We start from the raw sequence: 19,545 nt of genomic DNA, 5'->3' as shown, positions 1-19,545 counted from the left end.
CAGAATATAACACAAATTACAATAACTTCAAGAAGCAAATTAATACACGTGCAGTAAGTAACCAGGGATTCAGACTATCTGAAGGACAAATAAATAATTAAGGGTGGATAGGTGAGAGCACAATTAGGCAGGACTAGATGGGAAACGAGATTAAGAAAAAGGTGTGAGTAAAATTCAGAGTTCTTTGTTATATCTGTGGTTATATTTCAAAACCTGAGCTCTTTTACGTATGGTGTCATGCAACTTTTTTATTATGATTTTTCAGCAAGAATATTTTATTGCAACTGCTCCAACTATGCCATCAAATGGCTTCTTATGTTTTACTTTTGTAATTTCTTGAACAATAATGATGGATGAGTTTGAATAATATATACTTTCTTTCTCTCTCCCCACCTTTTTTTTTAGGAAGAAAAACAAGTTTATCACATGGATGCATTGGTGTATTCCAACATACTTCTTAAAAACATTTCATTCACATGGGCAGGTCTTACGATGATACACCCATGCTTGGACAGTAAGCATCATGTGAGTTATAAAAAGAATGTTCTTCTAGAAGTTTAAAATAAATCCTTCTGTGAGGGATTGAGTTGTATAGTGGAAGGTGCCCTGAGAACACTCCTTCACTGATGCTGCAGTTAAGCCACTTTACAGCAGATGATGCTAACATGCCACATCAGTAGTTGAGTCAGAGGGGTGGGGCTCAGGTGATAAATGCCCTGGAGCAGAGTGGATTAGAGATATGCAGAGAGAAGAAGTCTCCTCAAGCAAGACCCCAAGTACAGAGGTCTCCTGGAGAAGGACAGGGAGTGAAGGAATCCTCCGAAGGTATTGGCTGGGCTGTGGGGGGAGACCCAGGGAAGTAAAGACTGGCTCTACTTTAAAGGTTTCCACCTGGGGGTAAAGAGGGACCACCCAGGGGTTACACGTTAAGGAACAGAAGACCCAGATCTGAGTGTCATAACTAGACTCAGGCCTGGATTTATGCATAAGTGACTTGAACTATGCTGCAGAAGCCTGACAAGATAGGACTGCTGAAGAGAGGAGAAGCCATTATTGTGATTGTTGCCATGGTAAGCCCTGAGTCTGTGACGGAAACAGACTGCTATTCTATTTGCCTGTTCAACAATAAAGTTTCCTTTCGACTTACACTGTACTCTGACATTGTCTGTGGGGCTCCCAGTCGGTCCGCTAGCCACACCGCCACACCTTCCTAAGAAGCTTTGTCCACTGTTGGAGATAATGCATTAACAGAACCACATCTGAAGCATGCTAGCAGCAACTACTCTTTATTGACTCCATGATGTTCTTTAACCATAACTTATAAGGACTTTTGTGCTGCCAGCACAAGGGCTTAGTGAGATAAATGGCTCTATTTTTACATTCCCTGATGGAGAAATACAAGTTCTAGTGAAAAATTTTTTTTTTTAGATTTGGGGGGGGGTGATTACATTAATGTCTATGATTCAGTGTTCATCCTTAATGTGGCCATCATATTACAATTCAAGTGCACTTCATAAAAAATGTTTATCTTTCCATATTTGTTTCTGTGTGAAGGGCAATTCTATAAATATGCATCTGCATTTATACACCCATTGTGTACGTAAAGGCAGTGAGAAACAGCACTTAGAAGTGTAAACGCCCTAAGCCCAATTCTATAAGGGTGTGCATAAGTATAATAGCATGTAAGTACAAGAGAAGTGTACACATGGGAGAAGCATGTTCAGAGCATCTCCTCTTACATGTGTAGCTCACAGAATACTGTAAGTTACGTGTGCCCTTGCTGCATTTAGCTGCCTACGGTTACATCAGGTCTATCGCTGGTGTTAACTGTGGGTGCAAAAAGTTTAGGCGTGCTAATTACAAGTTACATTATAGAACAGGTGCTCCCTGTGCTGCATCAGTGTGCCTGCTTAATGGAATTTTTGTCTTAATGTGTTATAGACTCCAGGTACATGGAATTAGAGTTTTTTTAACCTGAAAATAAAAATGTCTTATTATTCTTAATGAAAATTACTGAAATGTAAACAGCCATACCTGAGATTACTCCAATTCCATCATCACAGTCTGAAACTTCACTATCGCTGATTCTCTTCGATCCTGTAAAAGGAAACCTTGTTATTAAGGGTAAATAATTTTACATAGTGAACATAACAGCTATGAGCTAAGCCAAAGCATTAGAAAGCCATAAAATTAGACCACCATCACAGGAGAAGGTAAGCCATTACAAAGTTAGTAGAGCAGTAAATTCACAACTAGTTTCTTTAGACAGGGGTCACAATTTAAAGTTAGGATGAAGTGAGGTTAGCATGATAGTTCACAAATGCCTTAATTGGTGCCTTATTGTGAAAGGGTTTGTGCTGTAATCATGCAATATGCAGCATTAAAAGATTTACTATGTTTATTGAATTGTACATTTCTAAAGCACATTAAGATTATGTCATCACCTGCTGAAAGCAACATTATGGGGCCCTTTTACTTAGCCACATAGATGCCTATGCGTGCTCAACGTGCGTCAATTCGGAGTTACCACCTGGCTACCGTGTGGCTCTGGTGGTACTTTTGTTTTTTACATGCGTCTGCTACATGCACCGGAAAATAATTTGTATTTTCTGGCGCATGGCGGAAACTGGGCAGTAATCATCACTCTATGTGTGTAGATGATTACCGCACGGTAACCGTGTGAGACCTTACTACTAAGTGAATGGGTGGCGGTAAAGTCTCAGACCCAAAATGGATGCACACCAATTTTTATTTTGCCGCACGTGCATTTTTGGGAAAAATTAAAAAAGGCCTTTTTTACAGGCGCGCTGAAAAATGGATCTGCTCGTGCCCAAAACACACGCTTACACTAGTGCAGCCCACGTTTCAGCGCACCTTAGCAAAAGGACCCCCATGAGTTATGTTATAAAGGGGGCACCTATTTTTAGACAAAAGAATGCACCTAATTGAAGTCCGTTCTATAAAGAAAAGAAAATGCCCACTTGCCTTTACGGAATACTAGTGTAAAAATACCACACACACGCATAATATTTTAGGCACAACCATTTACACCAACCATAGAGTTGGTGTAAATACTTGTACTTAGACTGAGAAAGGAACAAGTAGATAATGTGTAATTGTGCACCTTGCCCATACTCCACCCATGCGAATGTCCAAGTGCAAAGTACACTCTGTTGAAGATTGATGCATACTTACAAAATAGTACATAGCTAGAATATTGTCACTTACATGCATAACTGACTAGAATATCAGTATTTATGTTTGTTTTTGCCACCTAAATGTAGATTGTTCATTACAGAATCACCCGTTATAAGGGTAATTTTATAACAGTTATCCTTAGTTGAGAGGGCAAGAAGGAAACCTATTTGTGGCTTATTTTATAAAGATAAATCAGCACTTGCATATCTTTATATACCCCACAAAATGTTGCAGAAATTGTGGCTAAAATGAAGCCATGGAGAGCAGGTGTAATTAATTGTTCACATCCTATATAATAAAACCCACCTACCAACGTTCTGAAGCTGGCAGGCCACTGGCAGCGAGGACAAAAAACTTGAAGCATTCGTGCTCAAAGTATGCATCGGCTGACATAATGACGTATCGAAACTCCAGACGCGTCACAAACGACTGTGCCCAATCACAGCACAGCAGCGCGAGACAACGTCACAAAAAAAAAAAAACCGCCAACACCACAAAAAGAGAACAGCACTGCCGGAACACAAACACAACCCACTCAAACCCTCACAAGATGCTGACCCCCCCAACCACCCTCACATTTCACCAACCCATGAACCACCCCCCCTGTCATTGACAGACATAAACACACACAAACTACCACAGAAACAAACACATTCCCCCACAAACACCCTGACCACCCAACCCTCTATCACACACACACACACACACACACACAGTGAAACAAACACAGACACACTCTCTCTCTCTCACACACACACAAACTACAACCTCCAACACAAAACCCACTAAAAAAAAACCCACACATACGCTGATGCACAACATTCACACTCACTCACTCTCTCTCACTATATCACACACACTCAGATCCAAATCCAAACCCACCTGCAAAACCCTCTCAGTTAAAAAACACTTCCTCCAACTTTGCCAGCACAACCCCCCCCCCCACCAAAAAAAAACCAAGCAAACACACCCCACTCAAACCCTCACAAGACACTACATCCTACAAACACAATAACAAAACAACCAACAGTACAACAAAACAAAAAATAAAAAATGATTTGGCACATAACACAAAAATGTCAAATATTCATTACCAACACAACACAATTATAAAATAAACCTCTTTCAACACTATCATTGCAGAAATCAAATACCTTGCTAGTGCCCGTTTCATTGCTCACCGAAACGGGCCTTTTTTACTAGTGTACAATATGTGCAAATAAGTGTATTTTATAACAGATGTGCAAATTGTGACTCATTATCTGACCCCAAACATACCTATATCCAAGCTCTATAACTGTACATGCTCTCTGGTCATTGCACATTCTTTTATGGGTAAAAGTGGTAGTGGGTTCAAGCTGGTAACCCACTTGATTTTCGCCACTCCAAAGGGTTTCTTTATCAAGATCCTCTTACGATGTATGATGTTTTATATGATGCAGCTAAGATCTTCATTACTAAGGAAGAGGAGTTGTGCTTAAATAGATCTTGAAGCAATTAATTGTAATAATAAATGAAGGGTTTTTGCACAAATGTTTTGATTGTTAGCCTTGCACTGTGAAGATTAGACCTATAGAAGGTAATTTTATATAAGGCATTTTACACATGTATTTATAACATTACTCCCATGTGTATTTAGCAACTAGCTAAACAAATTCAGTAACAGGTGTTTAAGTAGCAAATTTTTGCACTGCTACATTAGCAGGCATAAGACAGTTCTCAGTAAGGCAAAGCAAACAAAATAATTCAGAGTACATCTGAACAGTAAAACGGAGGAAAAACATTGTAAGTGAATTTTCAAACTGTAGTGCAAAGGATAGAAACTCATGTTTAGTGGGCTGATATTCAAAGCACTTACACAGTTGGTTGAAGGGACAACCGCATAAGTGCCTTTTATTATTATTTTTTTAAACTCTCAGATGATTGAATTTGTTGTATATGATTTTTCATCTAAAGAAGATAGTGTTCAACAAAAACAACAGATCCTTAAAGAGGAGGGATCCAAGATGGCCACAAGGTTGTGCTGATGATCACTGTAAGCTCTTTAGCTGAGGAGAAAAAAAGATTTTTCTGCAACATGGGGAAGCAAAAAGGCATCCAGTCAATGTAACTCTCCCTATGCAATGGTCCACTGGTTGCTGGCCCAGTTGATAATTTTGTAGCTTGAAATGACACACAAATTAAGCTGGGTCGACTGCCATGGGATGCGGCGTGTTTTGTTCCCCTGGGTTAGAGACATCCCTGAGCCTGGACAGTAGGCTGCCTCCTCCACAACCTAAAGTGGCAAGATCCCTGGTTCATTTGGTGCAGTACTCAATGCTTGCGAGAGCAGGAGAGTCTGTGGAGCCAGAGTTTGGGCAGTAGCAAGGATCTGCAGCTGTGCCCATTGTCATAAAAGATGTGACTAGAGGAGAATTTATAGATTTTTCTCGAGGTTCTACTGATGACAAAAGTGTTGTGGAGATAAGGGTGACTGATGTAGCCTGTAATTTACTAATTTTTCTTCTGAATAAAATGAAAGACATGACTTTGGACATTATTTGGCATTCAATTTCTGATTTGGCCAAAACCCTGCTACCAGTGATCAGTGATTTAGAATAGAAGGACAGAGTACTGGAAGAGATCAGATCTTAAAATAGCATAGTTGGAGACGTATTTTCAAAGCACTTAGACTTAGGAAGTTTCATAGTAACCTATTGAACTTTGTAAGTCTAAGTGCTTTGAAAATGAACCCCTTGGACTCTTGGCTCAAACAGCTGAAAAGTATGTACACACAATTGACCAGATTCAGACTACTCAAATGACTTGTACAAGAGATGTATCAATAATAAGATTTCAACTAGAAACAATAAAAAATACAATTAGGAGGGTAATTAAAGATTTTTAAACCTTCCAAGGGATATTTGAAAGTAACACTAAGTAATTTTTGATAAATATATTATACAATACCAGTCTAACAAGTATATTTTCGAGAACCCTCCCATTTGACTGAGTTTTTGATATCTAAAAGACATTCAGGTGTAATATCAACTTAAGAGAAAACTGGTGGCACTAATGTTATGTGCTCTTGTATCATTGTATGCAATCTGTAAATTTCTAATTAGTAATATTTCTTTCTTTAATCCCTCTTATTTTAGTATTGGATCTTTCTTTATGGGGGACTTTAGCTGATTTTGTTTCCTTTATTTAAGGGATAGTATAATTGTTACCTAATTTCATTTTACGACTTCAGCTTTCTGTACAAGAACTTTCTTGAATATTACTTTTTGCTGTTGTCATACTTATAAATAAAAAGTAAAAATAAAACAGACTATTAGAAGCTCTTAAAACTTGGCAGTCTATTGAAGACTACTACCAAATCCTACCAAAATGCTTCAATGACAATCTGACCTCCCCCCCCCCCCCCCCCCCCCCAGAAGGCCTTACATTGTGTTTGTAACTGTAATAGTCCATTCTGTTAACTGTTGGCTTCAACTTCCAAGTATTGCTTCATATTTCATCCCCCTTCCCTTCAACAAAAAGAGCTAACTGAAGATACACATAATAATGAGTCTGGAGAAGATGGTAATCATGTACCAAATCACTGAAGGGAAGTAAAACTAAACTTTCACAACCTGCCCTCACCTAGCCAATCCTAACTCCTCTCACTGCTGTTAGACCGAAGAGGCCAAACCCAGTGCAAAAAGAGAGTTAAGGCAAATGGGAGATCGCCTTGACAGCTAAAAATAAGGGGAGGGACTCATTTTTTTAAAAATATCTTTATTAAGGAATGGTGCACTTCACAATGATAACAAATCAACGTTTAAAATATGGAACTGATCAATTAACACGCAAACCATAAATCACAATGTTTATAATGAAAGAACACATGTTTGTCATCCGTACAACAGTAGTTTCTCGTGTACCATTCTTATTTTTCTGTTTTCTCCCACCAAGGTCCCCCCTCCCTCCCTCCCCTCCTCTAATTCCTTGCTAACTATTATTCCGTGCCCTTCCCAGATATGTTATCACAGGATAGTCTGTCCAGGAGAGCCTGTGTTGATTTCCAGAGATCCTTGTACCGTCCCCTACCGGCAACCTTCCCCCCAGTGATGCGCATGCTCATCAATTCCCAAGTTGCCATTTGTTTCATACTGGCCTTCCACTCAGCCAACACTGGAGGGTCCTTCCCCACCCAATAATGGAGTACTGTTTTTTGCGCCAACAATAAGGACAGTAGTATAAAGCGCTGTTGTTGTTCATCCAACTCCTGGGAAGTTAAGCTAGAATCTAGGCCCAACAATAGGGTCCCATACGTCCATTCACAAGTTACGCCCACTATTCCCTCTAGGACCAAGATGACACCCGCCCAGAAAGATTGAAGTTTAGTGCATTCTAGAAAGTGATGCACCGTGGAACCCCTACCCACTTCACATTTATCACACTTGTCATTGTCCCAAAGACCAAACAACATCCCTCTGTGTTGTGAGATATAAACATCATGCAGGATCTTAAATTGGGTTTCATGCAATCTCTCATTTGGTGTGATCCTGAAAGCTAACTCAAAGCAACGGGCCATGTCTCGCCTGCCAAAGGGCTCCCCCATGCTCTCGCTCCACTGCAGCGCTAGCTTATCCAAGTTCAGGGAAGCTCGCTGTTCCTTCCCCAACCTGTACCACCCTGACAGCTTATTAGAGGAGCCCGGCATCTGCATGAACATCTGATCCAGTTGGGTAATCTGATCCAGTTAGGACACTGTCTCTAAATTTCAGGGTAGACGTAATGTAATGCCTAAGTTGGTAGTATGAGAACAGCAAATTATCAGGGAGATGCCACTCAGCCTGACATTGCTGAAATGACGGTAGGCCGCCCCCTCTGAGCTCTAAAAACTGACCCACATATCTAAAGCCCCCTTTCCTCCATTTATCCCAAACCGAAAACCCCTGTCCTGCAGGAAAATCTGGATTACACACGGCTTCCAAGAATGGTGAGGCTCCCCTCGCTCCCCCACTCCCATGCCCTGCGCAATGGCCTCAATAACGTGTCAGTGTGGAGCCCATTCCCCTAGCGTGAAGGGCATTAAAAACAGTGTATGGGTATGCCTCCTGGAACCATATGTACCCAGGAGAGTAGCAAGCTGCCCCTGTATGTATCTCATGTAGCCAGCGAAGCAGAGCCGCCACGTTGTATAATCGTAAGTCTGGTAGGTTGACACCCCCTTTTGCCCTAGGCTGCTCTAGTTTAGCCACCCCTATTCGTGCTCTCTGTGCTGACCAAATAAAGGAGGACACCGCTCCCCTGTATGTCCCCTCATCTTTTCTAGAGACCCATAGGGGCATCATTTGTAGGGGGTATAAGATCTTAGGAAGAAGAACCATCTTGACCAGGGCAACCCGTCCTAGGAAAGAAATAGGCAGGTCCCTCCATCTGTGAAACAGAGCGCGGACTCCCTCAATTCTTTCCTACACATTTTTCTTATACATAACCACAGGGTCCAAGTGTAAGTATACTCCCAGATATTTCAGGGGGCCCATATACCACGCCAGGGGAAAGGTTGTCAAGGACCTGCACAGGCATGCGGAAGACAATGTCATCGCCTCTGACTTCTTGAAGTTAATCTTCAACCCAGAGAAAGAGCCAAATTGTTGGATAAGGGCCACTAGTGGGGCTATATTGTGAGAGGCGTCATCCAAAAATATCAACATATCATCAGCGAAGAGGTTTATTTTATACACCTGTTGACCCACCCGTATATCCTGTACTGAACTGGATTGATGAATTTTACATGCCAGTGGCTCCAGGGAAAGGACAAACAACATTGGCGACAACGGGCATCCCTGTCTCGTCCCCTGTCTCGTCACCCTCTGCAGTGTGAATGAGGGAGTGAGCTGTCCGTTCACCAGAATTTGTGCTGTGGGGCACGTATAAAGCGCCCGTATACCAGTGAAAAATTCTCCCATAGGAGAATCAAATGCCTTTTCAGCATCCAAACTAGCAATGATAGCGTCCCCTGGCAAATTTCCTTTTGCTTGTATTGCGCTTATTGTGCTGAGGATATTCGTTGATGCATATCTTGTGATAAACACAGGACTTTCCTACCCTGAGGAGGCCGCCAGAGGGCGCTCTCCTACAGAAAGCATGGAAAATGCTTGGTATGGTTCCTAGAGGAAGCTCCAGCCAAGGCCTGAACATGGGGACCAGGGAGTACCTGTAGCAGAGGATTCCCCTGTAAGAGAAAAGGCACACAGAAGGCTCTGGACTCTTCCAGAACTAGGAGGAGGAGCCCAGAAAGGGTGTGGTGGGCTATTAGCAGCCCTATATAAACAGCACCTCCTGAGGAGCTATAGAAAGTAGATGGGGACCTGAAGCCAGTTGGAGGAGATTCCTGGAAGATGGGAGAGAAGGATCCCTCTAAAAGCCCAGAGGGTACTGACCTGGTAGGCCTTTTGGTAGAAATGAAACTGTGTATTATTGGAAGTTGAATGATATGCAGGAAAGGAGGAGATTCCTGGAAGTGAGACAAAAGGATCCCTCTACAAACCAAGAAGGTGCTGTCCTGGGATACATTTTGGGGTAGAAATGAAACTGTATTATTGAAAGTTGAATGATATGCTAGAAACTGTGTCCACACCCAGGAACCCAGTGCTAATAAAGAGTTATTGTTAATTTGCATCTGGTGTGGAGTGAATTTGCATATAGCTGAAAGCTGAGAAACCCGAGTTATATTCCAAAGAAGGGTAACCAGGGGGCCCATCAGAGGAACCGGTAAGGTGGCCTGTTACCAGGGGATACAGCGGGGAGGCAGGTCCACGAACGGGTGTTAATGAAGAGGTCACCCCAAGTGAAAGAGGAGCCCCAAACTTAGAGACCAGATTTACAGGAGCCACAGAGGAGCCTTGTTGCCGGGTTGTTTCCCAATGCAGAATGCGAGCGAACCCTGACTGAGAACAGGGGAAGCTGGACAGGAGCCACAAGAGGGTCCTCAGCACATGACAGACCCCTGGGGTTTACAATCTCCCAGGCACAAACCCAGTTTGATCAGCGTGTACTAACCCAGGCAGCACTTTGCCTAGCCTGGAGGCCATGATATTGGCGAACAGCTTAAGATCTTGATTCAGCAAGGATATGGGCCTATATGATCCCAGCAATTCTTTATCCCTGCCCAGCTTGGGAAGAATCACAATAGTGGCATGCGCCATCCTACCAATGTCCTGTCCTCTAGTGCACAGCGCCTGACAGAGCATCTGAAATGGGCCTACTATGTTACTTCCTAGTATCTTATAGTATTCCGGGCCTAGCCTGTCCGGTCCCCGGGCTTTTGCCAATTAAACACTTCAGGGCTTGCTGTATCTCTTTCCTGGTGACTGGGGCATTCAATTGTTGTACTTGGGCCTGGGTTAGGCTTGGAAACTCCAGCCCTCCAAAAAATCTCTCCCTGTTCTCCCTTTGTCATATAAAGTGCTATAAAAATCCACAAAGGCCTCCTGTATAGCCTTGTCTTTGTTTAATAATGCACCTTCTTGATTTCTAATTTTAGTAATCACCTGCTTTGGGGCTCTAGCGCGAATCAATGTAGATAGAAGCTATCCCGCTTTGTTCCCCCATTTGTGTAATTGGTATTTGTATAATTGTATGTCCCTTAGGGCTCTCTGATTTAGTAGTATATTGAGAGTGGAGGAGTGGCCTAGTGGTTAGGGTGGTGGACTTTGGTCCTGAGGAACTGAGTTTGATTCCCAGCACAGGCAGCTCCTTGTGACTCTGGGCAAGTCACTTAACCCTCCATTGCCCCATGTAAGACGCATTGAGCCTGCCATGAGTGGGAAAGCGTGGGGTACAAATGTAACAAAAATAAAAATAAATAAAATCTTGTGCCTGATATCCATGTATTGTCGCCGCACCTGCTCTGGGCCACCCCTCACCAATAATGCCCTTGTGGAGTGCAGTTGCCATGCCAAAGCCAGCAATTCCCGCTCTTGTTCCTTTCGCTTCCTAGAGCTATATTCAATTATCTTACCTCTTACAACCGCCTTCCCTGCCTCCCAATAAACCACAGGATCCACCTCGTCTGGATCATTTTCCTCTAAATAATGCTTCCACTCTTCTCCTAAGAAACTCTTAAATTCCTCGTCTAAATAAAGGGAGGGGTTCATCCTCCATCCTCCTGGTTGTCTCCTAGGGGAAAAACCCATCACCACCCATACCATACTGTGGTCAGAGACCACCCCGTCCTCTATATTTGCCTCCCTAGCTAATGATAAGAAAGGTTGGGAGATTAATATGCAATCCAGTCTCGCCTGCACCTTGTGGACCTGAGAGAAAAAAGTAAAATTGCATTCATCCGGGTGGAGTACCCTCCAGGTATCAAGGAGGTTCAGTTCTTGCATTAAAAAATTTACTCCCCTGGCCTCATGACCTTTGGGTCTTCTCTTTGGAGGGCTGCAGTCAAGTAGTAGGTCAGCTGTGATATTAAAGTCTCCTCCCACTATCAATGGGTACCCATGCAGTGTTGCCAGCATGGCTATCAATTTGGAGAAGAAACTGTGTGAATAAACGTTGGGGGCATAAACAGAGAAGATGGCTATTTGTTTCCCTTGTAGGTCCCCCATCCAGACCACATAGTGCCATCAGGGCCTGCAATAATCTTATGACATAGGGTATCCAGTTTCTTATGGATCAGGACAGCTACCCCCCTTTACCTACCGTTGTAGGATGCAGATGCCAGCTCCCCAACCCAATCTCTTTTTAATTTGACATGCTCATGATGAGTTAGGTGGGTTTTCTGCAAGAGTAAAACCTCCACCTTAGACCGTCTGACATAGTTCAAGATCTTTGTACATTTTACAGGTGAGTGTATTCCATCCACATTCAATGTAGCAACTCGTAGGTCACCCATTCCACCACTCTACTAGCGGTCTATCATGAAAATGCAAGCCAGTGATGTCGAAGGCTAAAGATGGCGTCCCAGCTGCGCCGCCCCCGCCCATACTTGACAAGCCCTCCCTCAAGACAGAACGAAACTTCAGCAGTTTTAGGAGCACGGAGTCCCTCCCCTCCCCCCCTAAATCCCTGGACAAAATCGAGAACATGTCGCACTCACCCTCCCTTCTCCACTCTCTCACCACACTTTCCACCCCCTGCACATACAACCCTCCCCCCTCAGACCCCATACACATCCTCCAATCATCCAAACGCATGCAATCACCCACAGAAAAATGTCCCCACCCCCTGCCCCCCTCTGATCTAAGCCCCACTAACTACCCTTCTCCAGTATTCTCAATGGAGAAGGGTAGTTAGTGGGGTTCCCCAGGGCTCTGTGCTGGGACCGTTGCTTTTGAACATATTTATAAATGACCTAGAGATGGGAGTAACTAATGAGGCAATTAAATTTGCTGATGACACAAAGCTATTCAAAGTCGTTAAATCGCGGGAGGATTGTGAAAAATTACAAGAGGACCTTACGAGACTGGGAGTCTAAATGGCAGATGATGTTTAATGTGAGCAAGTACAAAGTGATACATGTGGGAAAGAGGAACCCGAATTATAGCTACGTCATGCAAGGTTCCACGTTAGGAGTCACGGACCAAGGAAAGGATCTAGGTGTCGTCATTGATGATACGTTGAAACCTTCTGCTCAATGTGCTGCAGCGGCTAAGAAAGCAAATAGAATGTTAGGTATTATTAGGAAAGGAATGGAAAACAAAAATGAGGATGTTATACTGCCTTTGTATCGCTCCATGGTGCAACCGCACCTCAAATATTGTGTTCAATTCTAGTCACCGCATCTCAAAAAAGATATAGTGGAATTAGAAAAGGTGCAGAGAAGTGTGACGAAAATGATAAAGGGGATGGGACGACTTCCCTATGAGGAAAGGCTAAAGCGGCTAGGGCTCTTCAGCTTGGAGAAAAGGCGGCCCCAGATATGATAAAGGTCTATAAAATAATGAGTGGAGTTGAACGGGTAGATATGAAGCGTCTGTTCACGCTTTCCAAAAATACTAGGACTAGGGGGCATGCGATGAAGCTACAATGTAGTAAATTTAAAACGAATCGGAGAAAATGTTTCTTCACTCAACGTGTAATTAAACTCTGGAATTCTTGCCAGAGAATGTGGTAAAGGCGGTTAGCTTAGCGGAGTTTAAAAACGGTTTGGACGGCTTCCTAAAGGAAAAGTCCATAGACCGTTATTAAATGAACTTGGGGAAAATCCACTATTTCTGGGATAAGCAGTATACAACGTTTTGTACATTTTTGGGATCTTGTCAGGTATTTGTGACTTGGATTGCCCACTGTTGGAAACAGGATGCTGGGCTCGATGGACCTTTGGTCTTTCCCAGTATGGCAATACTTATGTACTTATGTACTAAGCCCCCCCCCCACCTATAGCTTCCCCCTGCTCCACCCTACCCCCCCTCCTTCCCATCCACTAAATAGTAATCAGTTACAGTGCGTTCCCCCTGACATACACGGAGCCCACCAACGAACAGGAGTGCCTTATTGTAAGTCCAATAAAACACCAACAGAACCGTTAACCAGGGGCTCTCAGGACAATATTCTGACTTTAGGGAGAAACATCTCTCATGACCAGAACTCACCATACTTTGCTCTGCCACAAGCGTGAACTCTCACTCGGGAGGAGGCAGCTTGTCTATGAACTCACGAAGCTCTGCAGCCGCTGTGAAAGTTAGTTTGCGGTTTTTGTGAAGCAGTCTCACCCTCACCAGGTATTGGAAAGCAAACTTGATACCTCTGCTAAAGAGTTGGGAACAAGCTAGCACCCACCGCTGCTCCGAAACACATGGCGAAAAATCTTGGAAAAGAAGTATTTTCGAGCCTTTGTAATCCAAGTTGTGCGAGCGTTTGAACAGTTCCAATATCCTGGCTTTAGTAGCATAGTTCAGGTAACGAACTATGACTGGGCACGGTCGATCTGCTTCCTCTCTTCGAGTCCCTACCTGGTGCGCTCTCTCCACATGGAACGGGCCCACCTCCGAGGGGAGCCCAACTGCCTCTAGCAGCCATTTTTCCGTGATTTCCAGATAGTCCGATTTTTTGATGGCTTCTGGGAGGCCGACAATTCACAAATTATTCCTCCTTGCCTGGTTCTCTTGGTCTTCCACCCATTCTAACAAGCGTGCATTCCGTGCCTCCAGCACTCCTATTTTTTCCTCCATCACGTGCACATAATCCTCTTCGGCGGATATACGCTCTTCTGCTTGAAGTATGCATGCCGCTTGGCCAGCCACTGAGTCATTCAGCTCGTCCATAGAAACATGCAGCTTGGCAAGTTTGTTGTCTAACAATTGCGACATGTTTCACATTGAAAGTTGGATAGTGTCATCAGAAGCCTGTGGCATCAAAGAATCTCGTTGTTGGGCTGCCATCTTGCGCGCGCTCCCTGCGGCTTGTTCCCTGCTTGCGCGGGCCGCTTTGATCGGCATACCAGGCTTTTCCGGCCTCCTCCACCGTCAATTCGTCGTCAGATAAGTCCCCCCCCAAGTTCCAACATTGGTTGGCCAGTTTTAGATTGAAAAAATTCACCTTGGGGGTGCCAAAAGAAAGGGGTTTATCAGCGTGAGGGAGCGGAGCCAAGCTTGTGGGCGTCCGCTCATGCTGCTGCCATCACATGACCTGTGGGGAGGGACTCGTAGGAGATCAGATATGTAGTGTATGTAAGGTAGTTAGGCACACATCTGGTTCTAAGCAGCAACTTCTTTTAGGCAGCCACATTAGGTAGTTCAATTAAACTGACCCCACTAAAGCTTGCTCAATAGCAATCCACAGCTCATAAGGATGATTCTGGACCCATTCAATTGCCCTTCGTACTTCTGCAGCCTTATAGTACAGTCCCACTTGTAGGACCCCTAACCCTTTCAGCTTACAGTCCCAAAATAAGATGTTTTGTGAGAACTGAAGTTTCTTACCTCTTCTTCCTCCCATTGAAGGTCAATGTCCAGCAAAACAGCTGGAATAGACCTCCGCTAAGCCACTTACATAACTTTTGCATTTAGTTTTTCAGCCACTTGTTTGGATAACCATATAGGTTTCCTTTTCTTCCCGTTTTTATTTACTGCACTGTCTTTCCACTTTTATTTCCTCCTATCCTGTCAGGTATCCCCCCCCCCCCCAATTCTACTGAAGTCAGCATGTTTGTTACCCTACTATTATTTATTTATTTATGCATTCTTGTATCTCACTGTTATCCAAAAAAAGGTTTCTGTTTTAAAGTGGCTTATAATTTACAATAAGGTTGAAAATTACAATACTGGTTTGCAGTTAGGAAGTGGAAAGGACATTGATAGGTCATTTAGGGCCCTGTTTACTAAGCAGCCTTATAGGTGTGTTTAACATTTTTAACATGCGTTAACCATGTACATGCCTACAATATCCCTATAGGCGCCTACATGATTAGCACGCACGCAAAGTGTAGGTGCGCTAAAAACACTAACACCTTAGTAAACAGGGTCCTTAGTTAGCTATAGAATTTTTGAAGAGGTAGGTTTTCAGTTCTTACAATACTGGTTTGCAATTAGGAAGCGGAAAGGGCACTGATAGTTCATTTAGTTAGCTATAGAATTTTTTTGAAGAGGTAGGTTTTCAGTTCTTTTCTGAACTGAAAATAATTGTAGATGCTTCTTGTGACCTTTGGTATTGATTTCCACCACTTGGAGCCCAGGTAACTAAATCCTGCTGTGTAGATGGTTTTATAAGTTATTTTTCTGCAGTTGGGTAGGTGAAGGTGTAGGTATCCTTTGGTTTCTGGGCTTGCATTTCTTGGAGATAGTTTCATCATATCTCCCATATATTCAGGAGACATACCAAATTGTATCTTGTAGAAGAGGGTGCTAATTTTGAAGAATAGTCCTGCCTTGATTGGCAGCCAGTTAACATTTCAAGCAGTGGGGTTGATCTCTTGTATTTTCACTTTTTAAATATCAGTCTTGCTGCCGTGTTTTGTACAGTTTGCAATTATTTTAGAGTGTTTTCTTTGTACCCTGCATATGCGGCATTACAATAGCTCAGTTTTGACAATATAATCAATTTCACTATAGTGTTCTGAAGCATTTTGATGTGACTGCTGATATTTGACTGCCCAGTGATAGATGTGTATCCAGTATAATTCCCAATATTTTTAGCTGTGTTTCAATTTGGTATGTTTGATGGTTGATTGTGAAATTTGGTGAGATATGGGGTTATGCGGGATAGAGAGACCCAGGAATTTGGCTTTGTCTCTATTTAGTTTGTTTGAATATGCTCAGTTTGGATATGCCCAGTTTTCCTTAAGGTCCAGGCCTGTTTTAACTTTGTCCAGTATCTCTGTGATACTGTTGTTAAAAGTTATGTAGATGGTGACATCATCTGCGTATATGAATGGGTTGAAGCCCATTAGTTCCAGTTTTCTGCCTACAGTAGCCATCAATACATTGAACAGTGTTGGTGATATTGGAGAAGTCTGTGGTACCCTACACTCAGAGATCCAGGAGGCTGATATCTGGTTAGACATCTTTATTATGTAGTATCTGGTTTTTAAGAAGCCACTGAACCATGCACAACTGTACCATAATACCCCCAGCCCCCTGGTATGGCCACAGAAAGGGAAGGGACCCAGACAGATAGATCCCTGGCAATTTCAGAGGCAATCCCTATAGACAACCCAGGATCCCAAATTAGCCCAGGCCCCCTGGCTGACTAGGTAATATAATATGGACATGGGCCTAGGCTGGGAAGGGGAGGGGCCCCAAGGGCTAACAAGAAAGAGGAGATAGGAAGTGAGGAGACCAAGAAGATGGAGTGGGCTGACCAGGTGGTGTCTCAGACTGTCCCAGAGGCAATGGTTCCTGAAGAGGAGGAAAAAATGGAGATGTCTCCACAGTGAATGAAACCAGCTGCTGGGTGCTTCAGTGGCTGGAAAAACTCTGGTATTTTCACACAGTCCTGGAGGGAGGCCCAGTGTTGGCTTATCTCCAGTAAGAATGGTGGCAGGATGAGCCAAGAGATATGCTGAGGCTGTCAGTGAAAATGTGAAAAGGTATTGACAATTTGAAACTGTGACATGAACTTTAAACTGGCAAACAGTGGATGTACTTTGGTTCTGTTTCTGTGTTTTGTTTTGGATACAGGACTGTGCTCAGGGAAGGGAGGTGTTTAAACTTCCCTCTGAATTTTCCAGCACTACTGAAGGACAATGCTTAAAACAAACTGATTATAAAGTTTTAAACTCCCCTCTGAGATTTCCAGCACTGCTGAAGGATAATTCTTAAAACCAACTGATTATAAAAGGGCTCTTTACCTGGAGGGGGAAGGGTGAAGTGTTCCTTCCTTTGTTTCTTCAGATGGTGAAAGAAGAAACAAAGTACTGTGTACTACTGGAGAACTGTTCTTACCAAAGAATTACTGGTGTAAGGGTATTGTTTGCTCCAAGGGTGCCACCTAAAGGTTAAATGAAACTGTGACTTTATTTGATTCTTTCTTTTACCGAGAGAGCTGCCCTGATAAACCAGACAGAAATCCCAGACCGGATTCGGGGATTGGGACTGCAGTAAGATTTTTTGTTGTTGTTGTTTTATGTTTTCTGAGACCTGTTATTCAGCAGCCTCACTAAAGATAAGAAAAGACCCTAATCAGACTTTACACCAGCAGTACAACCAAGAGACCCATTACTATAGATATAGATATATATTTTTTTTACGTTTTACATCACATCACCAGAATTTGTATCATAAATATTATCCTACTTTAAAAAGTTACCTAGCTCATTTGTAGGTGTTCTTTAAAAAAGAAGAGTTAAAGAATGCCTTCCGTTGACAGTGGTTTTCATCCGTGTACTTTGGCAACTTGTGTGTGGAGCTTCAGACACCAGAATAAATTGACATGTACATGTTGGCCTCGTGAAATGTGTCCCACCAGTTGGGCTACTCTTTGAGACAAGAGAGCCTTGAACTGCTGACTACTTTCATGTAGCACATATGCCTATGTCCTATAATCACATATATGATAAATGGCTCTCTAGAACTAATTATGCCCCTGTGTTGACCAACCTTATCCTTATGACTACCCCCCTCCTCCACCACCACCTCACCCACACACATATACACACAAACACACCTGGAAATCATGAGCAGATTCAAATTCTGATAGACTCTTTTCCAGTAATCTACCACAGCTCCAGATCCTAATTCTTACCTTACTTGGCCTTCAGCTCAATATTATGGGAGACATCTGCTATCAATGCCAGGAAGACTGCATCTCAGTGCTCAGGATGAACAGTTCCATGCAGTTTTTTTATCCAGTCATGGGCTACAGGGCTGTAGACTCATCAGATGCCCTAGCAGAACTGTACTAATTCTAGAACTTCTGGCTTATGTACCCAGAGTGCTTTCTCTACCTAGTCCAGGCACCTCAGTCCAGCAACTTACACTGCTATACTGACAGCTGCCCAGATTCCAGTTTTCCTATGCATCCTTCACTGACACCTGTTGAGAGCTGTAGATGGTGTTGGCATGGGGTAGTAAGAGATGAGTGGGAGAACCAGCAGGAGTCAGCTGCAGCCACCCCACAGCTCAGATAATAAGTCAGGGACAACCAACAATTGTGAATATAAATATACAAACAAAACCAGCAATAACTATCAGCAGTTTAAGGTTACTGTAAAATAACCTTAAACAGAGACAGACATACATTCACCAGCAAGCAGAGTGAGGATAATTCTATAAAATGACACCAACAGTTAGGCACCAAATATGTGTTAATGACCAGAATACTAGCATATGCAAGCATGTGTCCACACTTGTGTGTAAATGCAAAATAATCCATGTGTTATTCTGTAGCTACACACATATCATCAATAGTGCACAGTTTACAGGTGGGTGTACATATGGGCGGAATTTGAGTGAAGCATGGGTGGGGCTCACACATATAGAATAAGTTAGGGAAATATCTACAGGATCTAGGTGCAAGAAAATACATCATCTGCAAGAAATGAAACACTGACACCAGAATCACAGCATATCCAGAAAGGTTAGAAGACTGGTAATGAAGTCCATAGAAATATGGGGACAAAGTGTAGAGGGAACTGGAAGATCTTTTCTGGAAAGCCTTGGTTTTGGCACACAGTGCACAGTCCAAAACATAAGCCCCAAAATCCTTATGTAAAGATAGTCATCAAAAGATTCTAGAAATCAGTTCTGTGGTTTTCTTCATTCTTAGGTGACCCGTAATCTCAAAGTCATGCATCTATCTGGGATGAAGGTACGGCCAGCAAAAGATTCCTGGCTTAGTCATCTTGGCAAAGCCTCTCCAAGAGGTCACTCATTTATAGTATTTGTGATGGATCAGGAAGCTTATATAATGGGGTCTTCACTCTCAGCTGTA

At 43.0% G+C, this 19,545-nt stretch overlaps 1 protein-coding gene across 36 annotated transcripts in view; it reads right to left on the bottom strand.

Annotated features, from left to right (window-relative positions):
* The window catches only part of RIMS2 (regulating synaptic membrane exocytosis 2), a 1,685,778-nt gene that overhangs the window by 454,023 nt on the left and 1,212,210 nt on the right, over positions 1-19,545 (bottom strand). For all 36 annotated transcript variants that reach the window (XM_030217702.1, XM_030217600.1, XM_030217677.1 and 33 more), the window contains one exon: positions 2,035-2,097. In XM_030217702.1, the coding sequence (XP_030073562.1) occupies positions 2,035-2,097 (63 nt within the window). The remainder of the gene's footprint in view (positions 1-2,034; positions 2,098-19,545) is intronic.

The sequence above is a fragment of the Microcaecilia unicolor genome, chromosome 1, assembly GCF_901765095.1.
Source record: "Microcaecilia unicolor chromosome 1, aMicUni1.1, whole genome shotgun sequence".
NCBI lineage: Eukaryota > Metazoa > Chordata > Amphibia > Gymnophiona > Siphonopidae > Microcaecilia > Microcaecilia unicolor.
This window is presented reverse-complemented; position numbering and strand designations above follow the sequence as displayed.